This window comes from Mesoplodon densirostris, chromosome 11 (genome assembly GCF_025265405.1).
Source record: "Mesoplodon densirostris isolate mMesDen1 chromosome 11, mMesDen1 primary haplotype, whole genome shotgun sequence".
Lineage (NCBI taxonomy): Eukaryota > Metazoa > Chordata > Mammalia > Artiodactyla > Ziphiidae > Mesoplodon > Mesoplodon densirostris.
This window is the reverse complement of record NC_082671.1, coordinates 78,864,657-78,882,019: the sequence shown is the minus strand read 5'-3', so window position 1 is coordinate 78,882,019 and position 17,363 is coordinate 78,864,657. Positions and strand designations below refer to the sequence as shown.

At 42.4% G+C, this 17,363-nt stretch overlaps 1 protein-coding gene across 1 annotated transcript in view; it reads right to left on the bottom strand.

Annotated features, from left to right (window-relative positions):
• C11H12orf42 (chromosome 11 C12orf42 homolog) overlaps positions 1-7,365 on the bottom strand; it is a 48,332-nt gene extending 40,967 nt beyond the window's left edge. The window contains 1 exon segment of the mRNA XM_060114231.1: positions 7,236-7,365. Coding sequence (XP_059970214.1) covers positions 7,236-7,365 — 130 coding nt within the window.
• Between the last annotated feature and the right edge of the window lie 9,998 nt (positions 7,366-17,363).

Genomic DNA, 17,363 nt, shown 5'->3' with positions numbered 1-17,363 from the left:
CATAGATTGGCCTGAAATGATTGTTGTAAATAATGTGATTCCAATACATGAAAGGAGCTAAATAATTAAAGTCAACTGATATATGATTAATAAAATTAAATATTTACTAAAAATAACATCCCAAATTCTAAATTACATAAACAAAGATTGGGAAGTTAAGGGCGCTGTAAGTAAGCATAGCTTGCTAAATTCCTTGTTTCTAAAGGAAGGAGTCAAAATACATTTTTTTCATAAATTTTCTGAACATACAAATACAGATTGAAGAATATTTTTGAAAATATTAAAGGTAGCCCTAAGACAATGACCCTATTATTATCCCCATGTTATGGTGGGAGGAAAAGTTACAAAGAGATTAGTACCTGCCTTTAAAAGAAAAGATAAATAAATGCATCATTGATCTCAAGATGGGCAAGACTTGCCAGATGTGAAAACTGTGGATTTTGAATAAAATCTTCTTGATCACATCCTTCTGAAAAGCTAAGTGTCTTTGGGGGCTGTACAGAATGGTCAAGCACATGATGTGCCACATTTGCTGAAGGTAGTAGTATAGTGTTTGGTTGAGAGAAGGTTTTGAGATCAAACTCCAGTTTGAAAGTTAGCTCTGCAGTTGTGTGTTGTGTGACTAGATGTGTGTTGTTTAAAGGAAATAACATATCAAAGCACTGAGCAGAGTTAATGACACCATTAAATGTTTGATAAATGTTACCTATTATTTCTTCTATCTAATCTTTCCAATACTGGAATAAACTGCCGCCCACTAGATGTAGCTTACAGCCCCTGCTTTTATGTGAAGAATTCTCAAATATGTAGGTTGGCCAAAAAATGTAATAACACTATTTTGCTATTAATACCTTGTAGAATAAGAAATTAACTTCTCCCTGAAAAGCATAATCTATGAAGCAGATGGATCATGGTAAACATTTAAATATCACTCGAATTCTTCAAATATGGCCTGTTACAATGTGCATTTCTGTAAAGCAAATTAGCTCATTTGTCATTGGTAAATAAGGGATGAGGTCAATATAATGCAGTCGTTTGACTGCATTATATTCATTTTTTCATACCTAATTTCCCCAGTGTGTTCATGTTTGAACCATCGGTAAGAGCAGCTGAATACAACTTCAGCTATATTAGGATATAGCTGAACACAGCAAGTTACAGAGGATTCACCATCACACACTTCTTACTCAGTCTGACCAGCAGCTCGGTCCTGCAAAGCTAACTGTGCAAATCTCCCAAATCTTTATGCATTTGCCCTTGCCTACAAAACTTAGCAGCCTCAACACTTCCTTATATTTCTCTACATTAAACTACCTTAAGATTTTTTTAAAAGCTATATTTAGCAATAAAAAGGGTATGTACTGATGTGGAAAGATCTTCAAGATAGATTATTAACAGAAAAATGCGAGATGCAGACACTTTGTGCAATATACTCTCTTTTGCATTAGAAAAGGAGAGAAAAAATAAAAACTACGCTTGCTTTTCATAAAAAAAATTGTAAAAATGACACAAAAAGCTGTTAAAAGGGACTACCTTGCTGGTGGGTCTGGAGACTGCTTTTTTTTAATAAATGTTTTTTGTACTCTTTGGCCATTTAAGTCATTTGCTGTATTTTGGGAATACAATAAACAAAAGTTAAAAGGTTTTTTAAAAGTCATATTTACTGCTCTAGGTCTTTATCAAGAATTCAACGCATCCTTCTAACAGCAACACTATTTTTGTTAGGATTGTTATTATTTTTGTAACTTTTCAAAGCTGCATATGCTTTGAGTGATCAGCCCAACATTATTTTTTCCATTTTTGTACATGATTTTGCAGAACATGGGGTTTCTTAGAAAACCATAAACAGCAATAACTGTAATTTCTGAACTACCCACAGCTCTTTCCTTCTCCCACATTCTCCCTCTCCCTTCCAGTCCCCTATCAAACCCAGTTTTACATCAATCGCCTCCGATTGTCTACATTGTGGAAAGACAGGTCTTAGAGATCTTCTAACATCTATTAACTTCCAAGGGAGATAGCAGAGTGTATTTGACATTTGAAGTGACAAATGGCATGACAAAGCAATGATATGTCCCCAAATGAGCGGCCAGGTATCACACAAAGGATTTTAGTTCTCATACACACTGAAAATAAATTAACGACTATTCCTCAAAAGAGTTCTTTTTAAAAGCACATGTCCATCAAGGAAGCCAGAGAATTTCAACTCAGGTGATAACAGCAAGTCATTCAATAGCAAATGTCATTCCATTTCGTAGAAGTTTATGAGGAATAAGTAACTTGTACCTCGAGGCCACCCAGCATTTCTTGGATAAGCACAGATTCACAATCTTAAGACATAATGCATTAGTGCCAAAGAAAAAGGTTCAGGTTTAATGTAACTAGATACTAGCTCAGACTCAGAAGTTATTAACTACCTAACAGGCTATGGAGTCTTAACGCACAGGATGCTGTTTTTAGCGGGTTATGAAGCAAGCTTAGCAGCCGTTCCTTCTTGTAGAAGAAAAACATGCGAAAGATCAAGAATATTATAAGCCTTCTTAAGCAATTTGATTATGTCCAACAAATGGTCAGTTAATCAAAAAAATAAGCAAGGAATCAAACTATTCTTCCTTTATCTTAAGTTTTTTTTTTTAAATGTAAAACATACGTCTGCACATTTTTAACCAAACTTTTGATGTAGGGCCAAGGCCTTTTCTTTGAGCATGGGCCTAAGAGCTGACGGAGTGTCGACTTTCCTTTCTTGCATATGTTGCATTCACAATACATGTCTGCAGTCACCTACCTGCAGTTTCTGGTTTCCAACTCCTGAAGTACAGTGGGATGCTTCCAAAGTGATCTGAATGCAAATTCATTCTAGATTTAGTAATTTCCTCCTAAATTCTTACAACTATTAATAATTTTAAGCCTAACTTAAAACTACTGTATTTCTGAAGCACTTAGCTTTTAAAGAAACAACTCTTTGCCCTCATATAAGATTTAATTATTATATAATCATAATACATGTACAACTGGCATCAACAGGTTAGAGAATAGACAACTTGGCAAACAGTACCCGATTGTGATAGGATTGGATGGGTAAAATGAAGAGTAGCACATGAGCAATATGCTGTGGGTGTCAGAATGTTCTACAAAGGAGACAGAGAACATTGGTGAACCTGGAGAAAGTAGAGGGTCAATTAATTTGGGGGTTGTAAGAGAATATTTACTGTAGTCTGGGAGTATTTAAGCCTTAACTACTTCAGTTCTGGAATAACTGAAACCCAGATGGCATGTACCAGCAGCATCGACACAGAACTTCTACAGAGGACACTGCATAGAGTTGAAAGATAATATTCAAGATTATCTAATTGCATGCCTTTATGTAACAGAGAAGTCAATTTTAGCCCAAAGAATAGAGGTGACTTCCCTGAAGTCCCACAGCTGATTAATGGTGAAAACAGACTGCCTCACTCCTGAGTCAACACACAGGGTGCTGGTTATTCTCCGTTTGCCACTGTCCCTCCTACTCTCTTCTCTTTTCTGGCAAGATCTGTGCCCAGAAGCCTTGTCTCCACTGAATGCGTTACCTGGTCTTCCTCTCCTTTTGGCTCCCAGATGAGTCTGGATCATGGGAGGCACTGAGAGACTAAAGCGTTGGAAGAGAGAAAGAGAAAGGAGTCTAATTCTCCCTCCTTGTCTCACCACTGTTCAAGCACGTTCTTCTGTGTTGTAATTCCCGTCAGTAGACAGCTCCGACTTCCACCAGGCGCTGGTGACAACACCTAGAAATAGTCACGGCCTCCCAGCCTGCTTATCGCAAGTCCTATGTGCCTCACCTTACAGAACCGAAACCCTGCCCGTCTCTCTGTGTATTGTCCCTTTACTAAATTATTTTCTGTGAGATCCTTGTAAGTGTGCCAAATATCTCCTTCCGGATCCTACTGATGTAACCAGTTATCACTATGTAATTCTCCAATCATATTTTTTCCCTGCCCTAGAAACACTAAATCTTCACTTTTTAAAATTTACACCAGCAACTGAAGGGTAACTAATAGAATATCTCGATTTTATCTTGAGTTTTCAGAAGTTTCCTTTGGAAGTGTCTTAGCAAGTGTCTACTTTTCTTCCCAGGGCTCTTCATATAACTAGGTCCTTCTTAGGATTCCGATCCTGATTTAACTGTCGCTTTTGCAGGGAGCTGCTCCAACTTTACTTCCTTTATAGTTCTTTTCACAATCTGTAATGATGTGGTTATATGTTTAGTGGTTTCTTTTCTGCTTCCTCCCCTGGAAGCTTTAAAGGGCAGGGACCATGTCTTGTTGCACAGAGTAGGCACTCTGCAAATATCATGATGGACAAAAAGTGAATAAATAGATCCTATATATGTCCAAAGAGAAACAACTGGCATGTCCCACGTATTTGAGTGATGGGGTTTAGATTCATACACACAACAAATTCCTTGAAAGCCTCCTTCTCCAGCTCCCTTCCTCCTTTACTCCCCCGCCCTCCCCCTTCTCCTTCTTCCTCTCTCCCTCACACTCTCTCCTATATAACAATAGTCCCCCATTTCTCCCCATGTACCGTCCCCCAGCAAGCCCCCAACAAGCCCCCGAGAGCTCTCCTTCACCCCGGCTGGCACCACAGGCTCCCTCACCCTTTCCCCTTTGCCCCCATTGACATGATTCTTTTTCTTCTACTCTTGCTCTGCATACTTTTTGGGTTCTTCATTTTTTTCTGGTTCTTCGCTCCCTTATTACCCTTCTCTGATATCAAGGCCAAGGAGCTCCCTAGGGAGGGCAGAATCTTCCTTGCTGGTCAGTCTGAAGAGGAGACCAAGTGGGCAGAGGCAAAAGAAAAGATGCTCACCCTGGAGGGAAGGTGAGGGAGGAGGATGCCGCGCAGGAGAGAGATGACGAAAAACCAAAAGGAGTCCCTTCCCCCCATCACAGTGACACTCAGACAGATAAGGACAAGACGCCAAAGTGTCTGTACATGATGGTGCATTTCACGACTTTGCTTTTTCTCCCCTTACTAGCCACTCCCCTGTCCTTCATGCATTTCTCCCTCTATGTTGTTTTGTCCTACAAGGTTTCAATCAGGGTTTTCCAACTTATGAATGATAAGAACTATGCGCTGTGGGCTGAGAAAGGAAACTGCCATTTTATTTCCTCACTTTAAAGAAGGCATAATTCATTAAGAAATTTAAAACACAGCCTAGAAGTATCTACCTCATTGTTGAAGGCATGGTTTAAAAAGGTTAAGAAAACCGGGGCTTCCCTGGTGGCACAGTGGTTGAGAGTCCGCCTGCCGATGCAGGGGACACGGGTTCGTGCCCCAGTCCGGGAAGATCCCACGTGCTGCGGAGTGGCTGGGCCCGTGAGCCATGGCCGCTGAGCCTGCACGTCCGGAGCCTGTGCTCCGCAACGGGAGAGGCCACAACAGTGAGAGGCCTGCGTACCGCAAAAAAAAAAAAAAAAAAAGGTTAAGAAAACTTAAACAAAGTGGCTTTAGGCCAGGAAGAAGAAACAGCAGAAAAGGTTAGGATCCCAGGCTCTGGAGAGTGCCAGGACTGAGCAGTGGCATAAGCCCCGGTCCAGATACTAAGCATCCCTGATGCCAGCTCCTCTGTCAGAAAATGCAAATGATAATACCACTGCCCCCATAAGGGTTCTATGAGGATGAAATGAATACTCAGGTGAAGTGTTAAATCAATGTCAGGCAGATAAGTTCAACGAACCTTAGCTGTTGTTATGGCTGTTGTTGAATCAGACATAGGCAGATTGATCTCATCCCAGAAAACAGGGAAGTGAGGGTTTACGAAAGTTAAACAGGCCCAAAAGAGTTGAGACCAACATACGCGTATCTATCTAACCAAGGCCCTTATCTACTACCCATCCCCTCAACATGCACTAACTGGCTTTCATTTAGTCTTTGCTGTGGTTTACGTGTAAAGGACAGCAATGTGCTACTTTTCACTCACAGCGAAGCACGCAGAATGTAGGGTCCAAAAGACACTGTGAGTTTTCCCCAAGGCACAGGGGTACAAACAAGAGCTTTGCACACTGAGAGGTTCCAGGAGCCTACCTTCCAGAGGGGCTGGGCCAAAGCACCAATGGCCGTGGCACTCATAGAAAATGCTGGTCCTTTTGTTCCCTCAGAGTTCCATAGACTTTAAAAAGGGGGGGTCGGGAAGGTGGCAAGGCCAAAGGCTAGGAGGCACACTGAGAAAAGACGACTGTGTCGTATTAATCCATTTGATTAATCCAGCATGCTAAGGAAGATTCTTTACAGAATCCAAACTTGCATGGTTTTGATCCAGGGAGATTAGAAAACACGGTTGCTTTCACTTGCCAGTGTCTCCTTGGCTTTGTGCTAGAGTTGTATTCTGCAGAGTCCAGTAGGAACGAAGGAGAAAGTTCATTTATGTGAGGACGGAGAAGCACAGGCACTTTGACACACATCCTCCTTCCCCTCCGCTTCCGGGAGACGCTTCCTGAATTTCCCAAGAACTAAACCCCGGGTTTGTGTTTGCATCATTTCCCTCCAAAAGCCAAACAACTGGAAATTGTCCCCCTGCCCCCCAGTGCAGATTTCTGTCAACCCATGAAAAGTGGTTTTCACCAAGGCCTGGGTGGATGGCAGATCCCACCCCAAGCTCTTTGCAAGAAAGTAGCGAGAACAGCCCAGAAGCATTTAAGGTTCCAATGGGAACCACCATTCCTTCACGAGGGTAAGTAACTTGAAAGAGTCCTGTCAGAATCCAAGAGTCTTCTCACAAGTTTTAGTGGGAAAGGAATGAGAGTCTTTGGAAATGGCAAAGAAAAGAGCAAGAAAGCCTCAGAGAAATAGGAAGTCATCCAGGCCCCATCAGGCTTCACCCGCCGTCAGTTGGCTGTAAGGTAATTGTGAAAACCGACATGAGGTATGTCTGAGCAAACTAAGACATTTTGAAGCCATTTCATCTCTTCTAACTGTACCTGGGAGGAGCAAAAGTGAGTCTCCTCCAGGAAGCCTCTGGGGTCTACACTACAGGGGTCTCCGACCTTGGTGAGACTTTTCCAGCCAGTGCATTGTGCTGAGGCTGTGCCAGTGCCAGCAGAATGGTGGTGAGGGGTAGCAATCACAGAAACGTTCCCGGGGCACATTTACGGACCGGGGAAGCAGTTGACTCTCAGTTCTAGAAAGAGAGAACTGTGGCTTGCAAGTGAAGTTGGGTGAGTGCAGGAGAACAAGATCCCAGCTCTCCCTCTCACCTTCCAGGCCCATCTCATAGTTCTCCAGGCCATGATCCCTAACCCTACTGCAAAGACCGAGGTCGGCAGAGGGAGACCTCCCAAGGTGAATGCCAAGGTCACTGGGGCGCGCTCGGTCACTGCAGTTCATAACGAAGCTGAAAGTTTACGAGGCCTTCCTGTTAGAAATAATTTTACACTCCCCTGACTTTTCTTACTGCTGTTCCCAGTCCTCAGTGCAGGGCTTGGTGCAGAGGTGGCATTTAATAAATATTTGTTGAACTGTGTCACAGAACTCATTACCAGCCAGCTACCTTGTCCTTTGATAAATTCCCAATCCCTCTATGAACTTATAATATCTTTAAGGACAATCACATTGACAGATTTGTCTGTGTGTCCCCCCAATACCTAGAAGAACACCCAGAACATGGTAGGTTTTTAGCAAGTGGTGGGTGAATCTGTGGTCTGTGGCACCATCTGCTTATGTGCAGTCTTGTCATAGGGGCCTCTGGACAGCATGACTCGTGTTTGCGTGTGTATGTGTGTGTGCACATGTACATACACATATTCTTGTCTGCATTTACATCTGTACTGGTATATGCCTCTGGCTCTGAAAGGAACAGCACCAAGGAAAATGAGAAGTGGGAGGCCATAAATTTTGGCTGGTCATCAACCCTCCTATCTGAAAAAATAAAAAAAGAAAATCATTTCTATAACATTCTGCTGATTGACCCTCCAGGTTCTCATGGGTCGACTGAAAGATATTTAAAAATAGAGAATAGATCATCCAGTCTCCTCCTTCTCTTGCTTCATAGCTCAGGAGACTGATCCAGAGAGGTTAAGCAGCTTGTCTAAAGTCACACAGCAGATGATGGAGCCAGGGCCTCACATCCTCTTACCTCCTTGAGTCTCTGCAGCCTAGTTGGAGCTCTATGACTCTTGAAAAACTACTTTTGCTAATGTTACCAAATCATCCTAGTTGTTAAATCAAATGAGCATTCTTGTTTCTCTTTCTTATTTTGTCTTTCTTTACTATTTTACGCCAACGAGACTCTCCCTCCTTTTAAAACCCATGACCTCCTTTGAATGTTGCTAACAGGAATGCTAATGGCTATTGGCCATTTGATGGGGGACAGGCACCACTCCAAGAACTTTATTTTGTGACACTTATTCCCCACAATGAACTCTAGGAGTTAGACATGTGATTGTCCCCATTTTAACTTAGGAAAACGAAAAAGAAGAGAGGATGAGTAGCTTGGCTAAGGCCACACCACTCGTCGATGGTTAGCTTGGAATTCAGACTCAAAAATCTGCCTGCAGACTGCGCACTTCTCACCACAGATGTCAGCTCCTGCCTCTTTCTCCCCTTTCTAGTTCACGTGCCTTCTCAGTTTCCCTCCCTTTCATGCCCCTTAAATAGTATTCCTGGGACTTCCCTTATGGCGCAGTGGATAAGACTCCATGCTCCCAATGCAGGGGGGCCGGGTTCGATCCCTGGTCACTGAACTGGATCCCACATGCATGCCACCACTAAGAGTTTGTGTGCCACAACTAATGAGCCCGCGAGCTTCAACTAAGGAGCCCACCTGTCACAACTAAAACCTGATGCAACTAACTAAATAAATATTTTAAAAAATACATATATATACCCATTAAAAAATAGTTTTCCTTTGAGTTCCAGTCTCAACCCTCATTTCTCTTCTCCTCTCTTGCTCATCTCATGCACTCCCAAGACTTCCTTACAACCCCCGAATGCCTCCATAACCTTTTCCTCAAGCTCAAACCTCTATTCTAAAACCTCTATTCTAAGTCACAAACAAATAAAACCTCTCTATACACACCCACTTCAATGTCTGTATCTGCTCAGGTCCATTGCACAGATGGTCTCCTTTGCTAACCTCTGCTCAGCTGATAAGAAATCTGGTTTAGCTTTATAATATTCCAGTTTCTCTTCTCCTCATGCCACTTGAGTTTGGTTTATTTAAAGCAAAAATAGCAAACTAATCCCTCCTTGTTAGTTTAACTAAAGGTATATTTGTTGCTTTTAACTGAAGGGTTAGGCATGTTGCAAGAGGAACATTTCACCTGTCTACTGAAGGCAACAGCCCAGTTGCTCAGGTGGCCAGTCGAGACTCCAAAAGCTCCTTCTTTGACCACTGCCATCATACTGGGCCTGGCATCTGACCACATGATTATAGTCAGAAATGAAAAATCAAAGGCTGATGCTCCACTGATAATGGAGCAATATGGAGTCAATCATGACCAAAAACTCCAGCAAGTTTCTTTCTTTTGTGAATCAGCTTCAACCTCTTTCACTGGCCAGTTTGGCTAGGTGCTGTATTTATTCCACAATCCATTTGCAGATAAGATCAGGTGATCTTATCCATGGACTAAACTTAGACAGAAGTAAGTCTGAGATTGCTAACCACCCCTAAAATTTTGGGTCATGGATCAGTTAGCTTTTGCTGTATAATAAACAATTCCAAAACTTACCGGCTTGCAAAAACGTATATTATTTCCCATGGTTCTGTGGGTCACCTGGGCAATTCTTCTGGACTGAGCCAGCTCAGCTCGAGCTGGATACTTTAAAATGACCACACTCACATGTCTAACAATTGGCAGACTAGTTAGTCTAGAGGGGTCTCACTCACATGTCTGCTGTCAGCTGGCGTGACAACCTCATGTTTCTCATCATCCATTAGGATAGCCTGGGCTCATTCATAGCATGAAGAGTTTCTTGCAGTGAGAGAGGGCAAGCCCTATGCACGAGCACTTTTCCATTCTCTACTTACATCATATTTTCTAATGTCCCAGTGGCCAAAACAAGTCATGTGGCCGAGCACAGATTCACGGAGCGGAGAAATAAACTCTACTTCTTGATAGGAGGATTGAAAATACACATTTCAAAGGGGTTACCTCCAAAGATGCAATGAATTATTGTGGCCATTTTTGCAATTTTATGGTATTTTTCTCAGTCAAGACATCAGAATAGAAACTAGAAAGATCCTAGGGATGTGAGATTGCTAGACTTATTCAAGAAACAGTGGGTCAAGAGGCAGCATTTGGGAGAAGCCATTTCAAGGATGAGAGCAACTGGTCTAGCCTGACCAAGATGGCAATCTTTAAAAGCTCCCAAGCTTTGTGACTGAGTCCATTGGGGAAATAGAGTCTTATTCTACTCTTGACTTTCCTCTCTGAAACCAGTCCTCTCTGAATAATTCCCCAACCCACTAAATGGCAGTATCATCATCCAGTTGGTTCAAGCCAAAAACCGAGAATCATCCTGGATTCCTAACTTTCCCTTATCCCCAAACAATAACCATTAGCAAGGCATATTGGTTTTATCCATCTAAAGTTTATTTCTAACTTCCACCCACTCATTTCCATCTTTACTGTCATTACTATCAGCCGGTTATTTTTCATCTTTCACTTGGACTATTCTGTTGTCTCTTAATTGGTCTCCCTGCTTCCTCACTTGTTCCCTCTACAATTAAGTATCCAAACGACAATATAGTGGTCCTTCATAAAAGTAAATCAGAAGATTGTATAGCACCACCTAAAACCTCTGATGGCCTCCCACTGCATTTAAGATAAAATCCAAAACTCTCTGTTGTGACCTAGAAGGCGCTCCATAATCTAGACCCTGCTTGCCTCTTAATCTCAATTCACACCACTCTCTTATTCATTAATGATATTCTGGCCACACTGGTCTATACATATGCAAAGGCATCTTCCCCAACCTCCATATCAAATAGCCTCCAACCCTCTGCCATCCCTGGATAACTCTCATCCATTAATCCATTATTTTTCTTGTCTTTTTCTTATTTTTAAAATTTTTGGATATAAGCTTTTTTAGTGTCAGGTTTATTGAGGTATAATTTATGCTGAATAAAATGCAAGCTTTATAGTGTCCAGCTATATGAGTTTTCTCAAACACATACAGATTTGCAACCACTATCACAATTGAGTATGTGACATTTTAGAAAAGGCAGAAGTATAGAGGCATCAAACAAACCAGTGATTGTCCAGGGCTAGGGTGGAGGTGCAGCTGACGATGAAGGGGCACATAGCAATCCAGCCACATAGTTTCTCATAGGTTTTATTAAAATCCATAATAATCTGGCTTATTTCTTTCTTTACTTATTAACTGTTGCCTCCCTCAGAAGGGACACCCCAAGAGAGCAGGAACCCTGTGTGTCTTGTTCACTTTTGTGTCTCCAGAGACTAGCCTAGTGCCAGTCACTAAATGGGTGCTCAAGCATCCTTCGTTGAATGACAGTGCAGCGGTTCCCAACCTTTTTGGAACCGGAGACTGGTTTCGTGGAAGACGATTTTTCCACAGACTTAGGGGGGTGGCGGGGGGAGGGATGGTTCGGGCGGTAATGAGAGCGATGGGGAGCGGCAGATGAAGCTTCACCCTCTCGCCACTCACCTCCTGCTGTGCGGCCCAGTTCCTAACAGGCCGTGGACCGGTAGCAGTCCACAGCCCGGGGACCCCTGACTTAGTGCACCCATTAATTCTCTTCAACTTGGCCCTCTCCCTCAGTCCTCACCTGTAACTCATGACCACATCTTAGGGATGTTACCTCTTAAATATCTCTTTCCCCTTTCCTCTAACTTCTCTGCCATGTTTCTGCCCTTAATCATTTTCTACTTCGATGTAATGGCCTCAAAAGTGGTTTCCCTATTAGCGGTCTTGCCCCCTCAGTCACTGTCTCTGACCACTGCTAGGTACAAGTGAACTACATCACTCCATAAATAAATAAATAAATAAATAAATAAATAGGCAATTGTTCCTGTTGCTTAGCAACCAAGCCAAACTACCAAACTAGTGTCTAACCCTAGCCACCCCACTTCTTGCTACTGACAGGGCTCCGTTCCTATCCAGACATGACTCGCAGAACCAAAATGCTGCTGCTAGTCTGTCCTACCTACAGGAAGTGAGCCCCTCATCTCTGGACAGTCCCCGCTGCCTTCACATCCCCGCACGTCCACGCCCCCTCAATCCCAGCATGCCTAAGGGCTTTGTGTTCCCAAGTTTAAGAAAAATATCCACATGACAAGGAATTTAGAGCTATCAGAGCAATCCACGTACTAATAAACCATGACACTTTTCAAAGTTAAACCCGCACTCTCACCTCTCAAGGTCCTGGTATACTGAACCTTGAAGCCATACATTTTTCAGATGCTGATAGTGGCAATTATTTTCTCTATTCTTCCACTGTATTTTGAAGAGAATTAAGAGGTTGGCATTTACTATTATTGAATTACATCAGTTGACTAGAACTAAGCCTAAATTACTCTTTTTCTATTAAGGTGACAAAAGCGAACTGGGTCAAAATTTTTAACAGTTTTTAGTAGGAACATTCAAAGCTCTAAACCGTGAAATTCTACCTATTTCATTGATTCTTTTTGAGGAGTCACTAGTATCCATTAAAGGAAACTGGCTGGGACTTCCCTGGCAGTCCAGTGGTTAAGACTTCACCTTCCAAAGCAGGGGGTGAAGGTTCGATTCCTGGTGGCGGAGCTAGGAACCCACATGCCTCGTGGCCAAAAAATGAAAACATAAAATGGGGGGCTTCCCTTGTGGTGCAATGGTTAAGAATCTGCCTGCCAATGCAGGGGACACGGGTTCGATCCCTGGTCCAGGAAGATCCCACATGCCGCAGAGCAACTAAGCCTGTGCGCCACAACTACTGAGTCCGCACTCTAGGGCCCGCGAGCCACAACTACTGAAGCCCGCGTGCCTAGAGCCCATGCTCCGCAACAAAAGAAGCCACAGCAATGGAAAGCCCATGCACCGCAACGAAGAGTAGCCGCTGCTCGCCACAACTAGAGAAAGCCCACGTGCAGCAACAAAGACCCAATGCAGCCAAAAATAAATAAATAAAATAAATTAATTTTAAAAAGAACAAAAAATGGAAGCAATTTTGTAACAAATTCAATAAAGACTTTAAAAATGGTCCGCATCAAAAAAAAAAAGTTCTCATCACACGGAAAACTTTTTTAAATAAATAAATAAAGGAAACTTGCTAAATAAATTAAGCTATATCCATAAAATATACTATTCTGAACTTGTAAGAAAAATGAATGAGGAAGCTCTCCATGTAATGCTATGGTCAGAGCTCCAAGTCACGGCACTAAGTGAAGATGGCAAAGTGTGGAATGCTTCTGCTCACCTGCACACTTATATTCGTTCATATACACACTTGGATTTGCTCAGAGAAAATGTGGAAGCATTCCCATGAAACCAGAAAAAGTGCTTTCCTGTGGGAACAAGGGGAATGAGGCGGACTGGGGCAGAGGTGGGAACAAGACCTTCCACTGTATACCTCTTTACATTTTAGGGTTTTGAATCAGGTGAATGTATTACCCCCTCTTCGTTTCTTAATTTTTGTAAAGAAAGAAGAGTTTGAGTGGGTACCGCAATGTGGTTCTCAAAAAGCCGCATTAAAATTGCATTAACCCGGGGCTTTGAAACTATCATAAAACCAACATAACCTTTCAACGGCTCTGATATCTACATATGCGACAAGCTTTATGAAAACACAAGTAAATAAATAAATACATTCTAAAATAATAACTCATCCAAACAGAAGTGTAGCGGTTATCTGCTTTACTAATTATCCTAAAAACTTTATTTTCTCTTAGGTAGAAAATTAGACATTCATTTACCCTTTCAGGTCAGGGAAATTATCTGAGGTTGTCATCATAATCTATGGTGCCAGCATTGTATAAAATATAACTATTGCTACCACACGTCATTTTGGCTTGACACAAGTGATACTTTTTGCTTGCTCTATATCAACTTGTTTTGGGAATCCATCCCTCCTATCCTCCCCCACCACATACACACACACACACACACACACACACAGATATACACGTACACACACAGATACACATATACACACACAAACAAATATTCTGTGAAATTTAAATGCAGCTGTCAGGGTTAAAGGCAGGGGTTGACTGGTATGCTTTGTTCTCCCAGACATCCTGATTGTTTCAGGAATGAACATGAGACTCAGGTTTGGCCAGAGTAATAGGATAGGAGGTGGAGACTGTTACAAATGCAGAGCAAGAGAGGGTTTTTTTAACTTTGGCGATTACAAGGTCTAAAAATCATATAGCAGGGAATGCCCTGGCAGTCCAGTGGTTAGGACTCCGCACTTCCACTGCAGGGGGCCAGGGTTCAGGGGAACTAAGATCCCGCAAGCCGTGCAGCATGGCCAAAATTAAATAAATAAAAATTTAAAAAAATCATATAGCTCCCGGGATCCATCATTGCTATCCATTCTGAAAATAAGCCCCAAATGAGAATTAAGTCAACATGGAGATTTTTTTTTTTAAGACAAGAAAAAAAGAAAGAAACAAAGAAAGAAGAGCATAATAATGGTGAAGCCTGAATCCAGCCATGCTTTGAGCCAGTCCACCCCTTGGATTTATCAACTTCATAAACCAATGGACTCTCTCTTTTGTTGCTATTTTGAAACACAGTTTAAATGTTCTTTTAAAAGGTCTTTTTATGGCTGAGTAATATTCCATTGTATACAATATTCCATTGTATATTCCATGTACTCAGCCATAAAAAGACCTTTTAAAAGAACATTTAAACTGTGTTTCAAAATAGCAACAAAAGAGAGAGTCCATTGGTTTATGAAGTTGATAAATCCAAGGGGTGGACTGGCTCAAAGCATGGCTGGCTTCAGGCTTCACCATTATTATGCTCCTTTCTTTCTTTTTATTTTTTTTCTTGTCTTAAAAACGAAATTGAGTTATTTGTAGTGAAGTGGATGGACCTAGAGTCTGTCATACAGAGTGAAGTAAGTCAGAAAGAGAAAAACAAATACCGTATGCAAACACATATATATGGAATCTAAGAAAAAAATGTAATGAAGAACCTATGGGTAAGACGGGAATAAAGACACAGACCTACTAGAGAATGGACTTGAGGATATGGGGAGGGGGAAGGGTAAGCTGTGACAAAGTGAGAGAGTGGCATGGACATATATACACTACCAAACGTAAAATAGATAGCTAGTGGGAAGCAGCCGCATAGCACAGGGAGATCAACTCGATGGTTTGTGACCACCTAGAGGGGTGGGATAGGGAGGGTGGGAGGGAGGGAGGCACAAGAGGGAAGAGATATGGGAACATATATATATGTATAACTGATTCACTTTGTTAGAAACTAACACACCATTGTAAAGCAATTATACTCCAATAAAGATGTTAAAAAAAAAAGGTCTTTATGCTTTTACCCATACATATTCCAGAGTTTCTCTAGAAACTCTGAACTTTCTTGGGATTATTTCTTAATTTACATAATCCATGCTACCTGCCATTCTCACTTCCCTAAATGAATGATATTTTAAAAGGGTTTTTTTTGTTTGTTTCTTTATTCTTTAAATGAAATGATCCTGAAGACAACTGAATCGACTCCAGTTACCTATACATGTACATCATTCCCATATTTAAAGTGGCTAATTAACTTATCTGTTCAACAAATTTTTATTGAATTATATCACATGCCGGACATTCTTCTAGAAACTGGGGATACAATAGATGAAGTCTCTGGCCTCATGAAATTGACATTCTAGTAGCAGTGACAGAAAAATAAATAAACATATCTATAATATAGGAGATGGTGATTTTTCTATTGCTCAGTAGAAAAATAAGACAAGGTGATGGGAATGGAAAAATGTCGAGGATACTGTACTGATTTATATACAGAAGTAAGAGCTATCTCCTTGGACAGGGTGGCACTGAGGCAAAGACTCTAAAGCAGAGCGGGTGTAGCCGTGTGATTTCTTGGGCGAGGATCACTCCAAGCACAGCTAGTGTGTCAGAGGGTGGGACCCAGGGCATAGAGAAGGGGAGGGGATCAGAAGATTGGGGAAGGGGGGGCTCTCAAGTTGGGCTTTGTCACTCTGAAATAACCAAACCCAAAAATAAAGAGGAGAAAGAGAGTAAAAGATACTAAAGAATTAATATGAAATAAGGTCATAAATAAAGACAATCTGATCGATTTTATTTTAAAATAATTCATCAAACGCGTAGTCAGGGGCTTCCCTGGTGGCGCAGTGGTTGAGAGTCCGCCTGCCGATGCAGGGGACATGGGTTCGTGCCCCAGTCCGGGAAGATCCCACATGCCGCGGAGAGGCTGGGCCCATGAGCCATGGCCGCTGAGCCTGCGCGTCCGGAGCCTGTGCTCCGCAACGGGAGAGGCCACAACAGTGAGAGGCCCGCGTACCACAAAAAACAAAACAAAACAAAACATGTAGTCAGTGCCAACTGTCCATTAGTGTTTGTGTGTAGCCCTTACTGCTGAGATATTATTGTTTAGATATTGGATATTATTGTATGTATAGTACTGTTTGGTGCATATAGTATCACGTATTTAGGATGGTGTTCATCTGTTGGGTCTACAAGGGACCAAAGCACCCCTGCATGCAGGACAGGACCTTCCCTAAAGGGTAAGGTTTTCATCCTGTCATTCCCCACAGATGTACCATTCACCCAGCCCCAGCTGTTCCTGAGGCTTAAGAGGACATACATGTATCTCCTCAAAGGCAGGAAGAGAGCTGGGGAATGAATGACCCAAGCCCGCTGCACCAGTGACATGGGTGGGAGATCAGCTGAGGAAGGATCAGAAACCTGTACTTTATCTTCTCTGCTGACAGCGCTTTCTTTCTTTCTGTATTTGCTTCATCTTAAGAGACGTATTTTTGACAATCACCTTTTTTTTTTTTTTTTTTGGCGGTATGCGGGCCTCTCACTGTTGTGGCCTCTCCCGCTGCGGAGCACAGGCTCTGGACGCGCAGGCTCAGCAGCCATGGCTCACGGGCCCAACTGCTCCGCGGCATGTGGGATCTTCCCAGACCGGGGCACGAACCCGTGTACCCTGCATCGGCAGGTGGACTCTCAACCACTGCACCACCAGGGAAGCCCAACAATCACCTTTTAAAAGCTGAGAGAAATTAAAGGAGGTGGCTTTCTACAATTGTAAGGGGTGAGTGGGAGCTCAGGAGCAGGACTGGGGCGGGGAGAGACCCTGAGAGAAAGTAAAGTGAGGGGGAAACTCTGTGTACCCCTCCCTGGATAGACCCTGGAAGTAATGGTTCAGAGCAGGGGCTGTAGACTCGC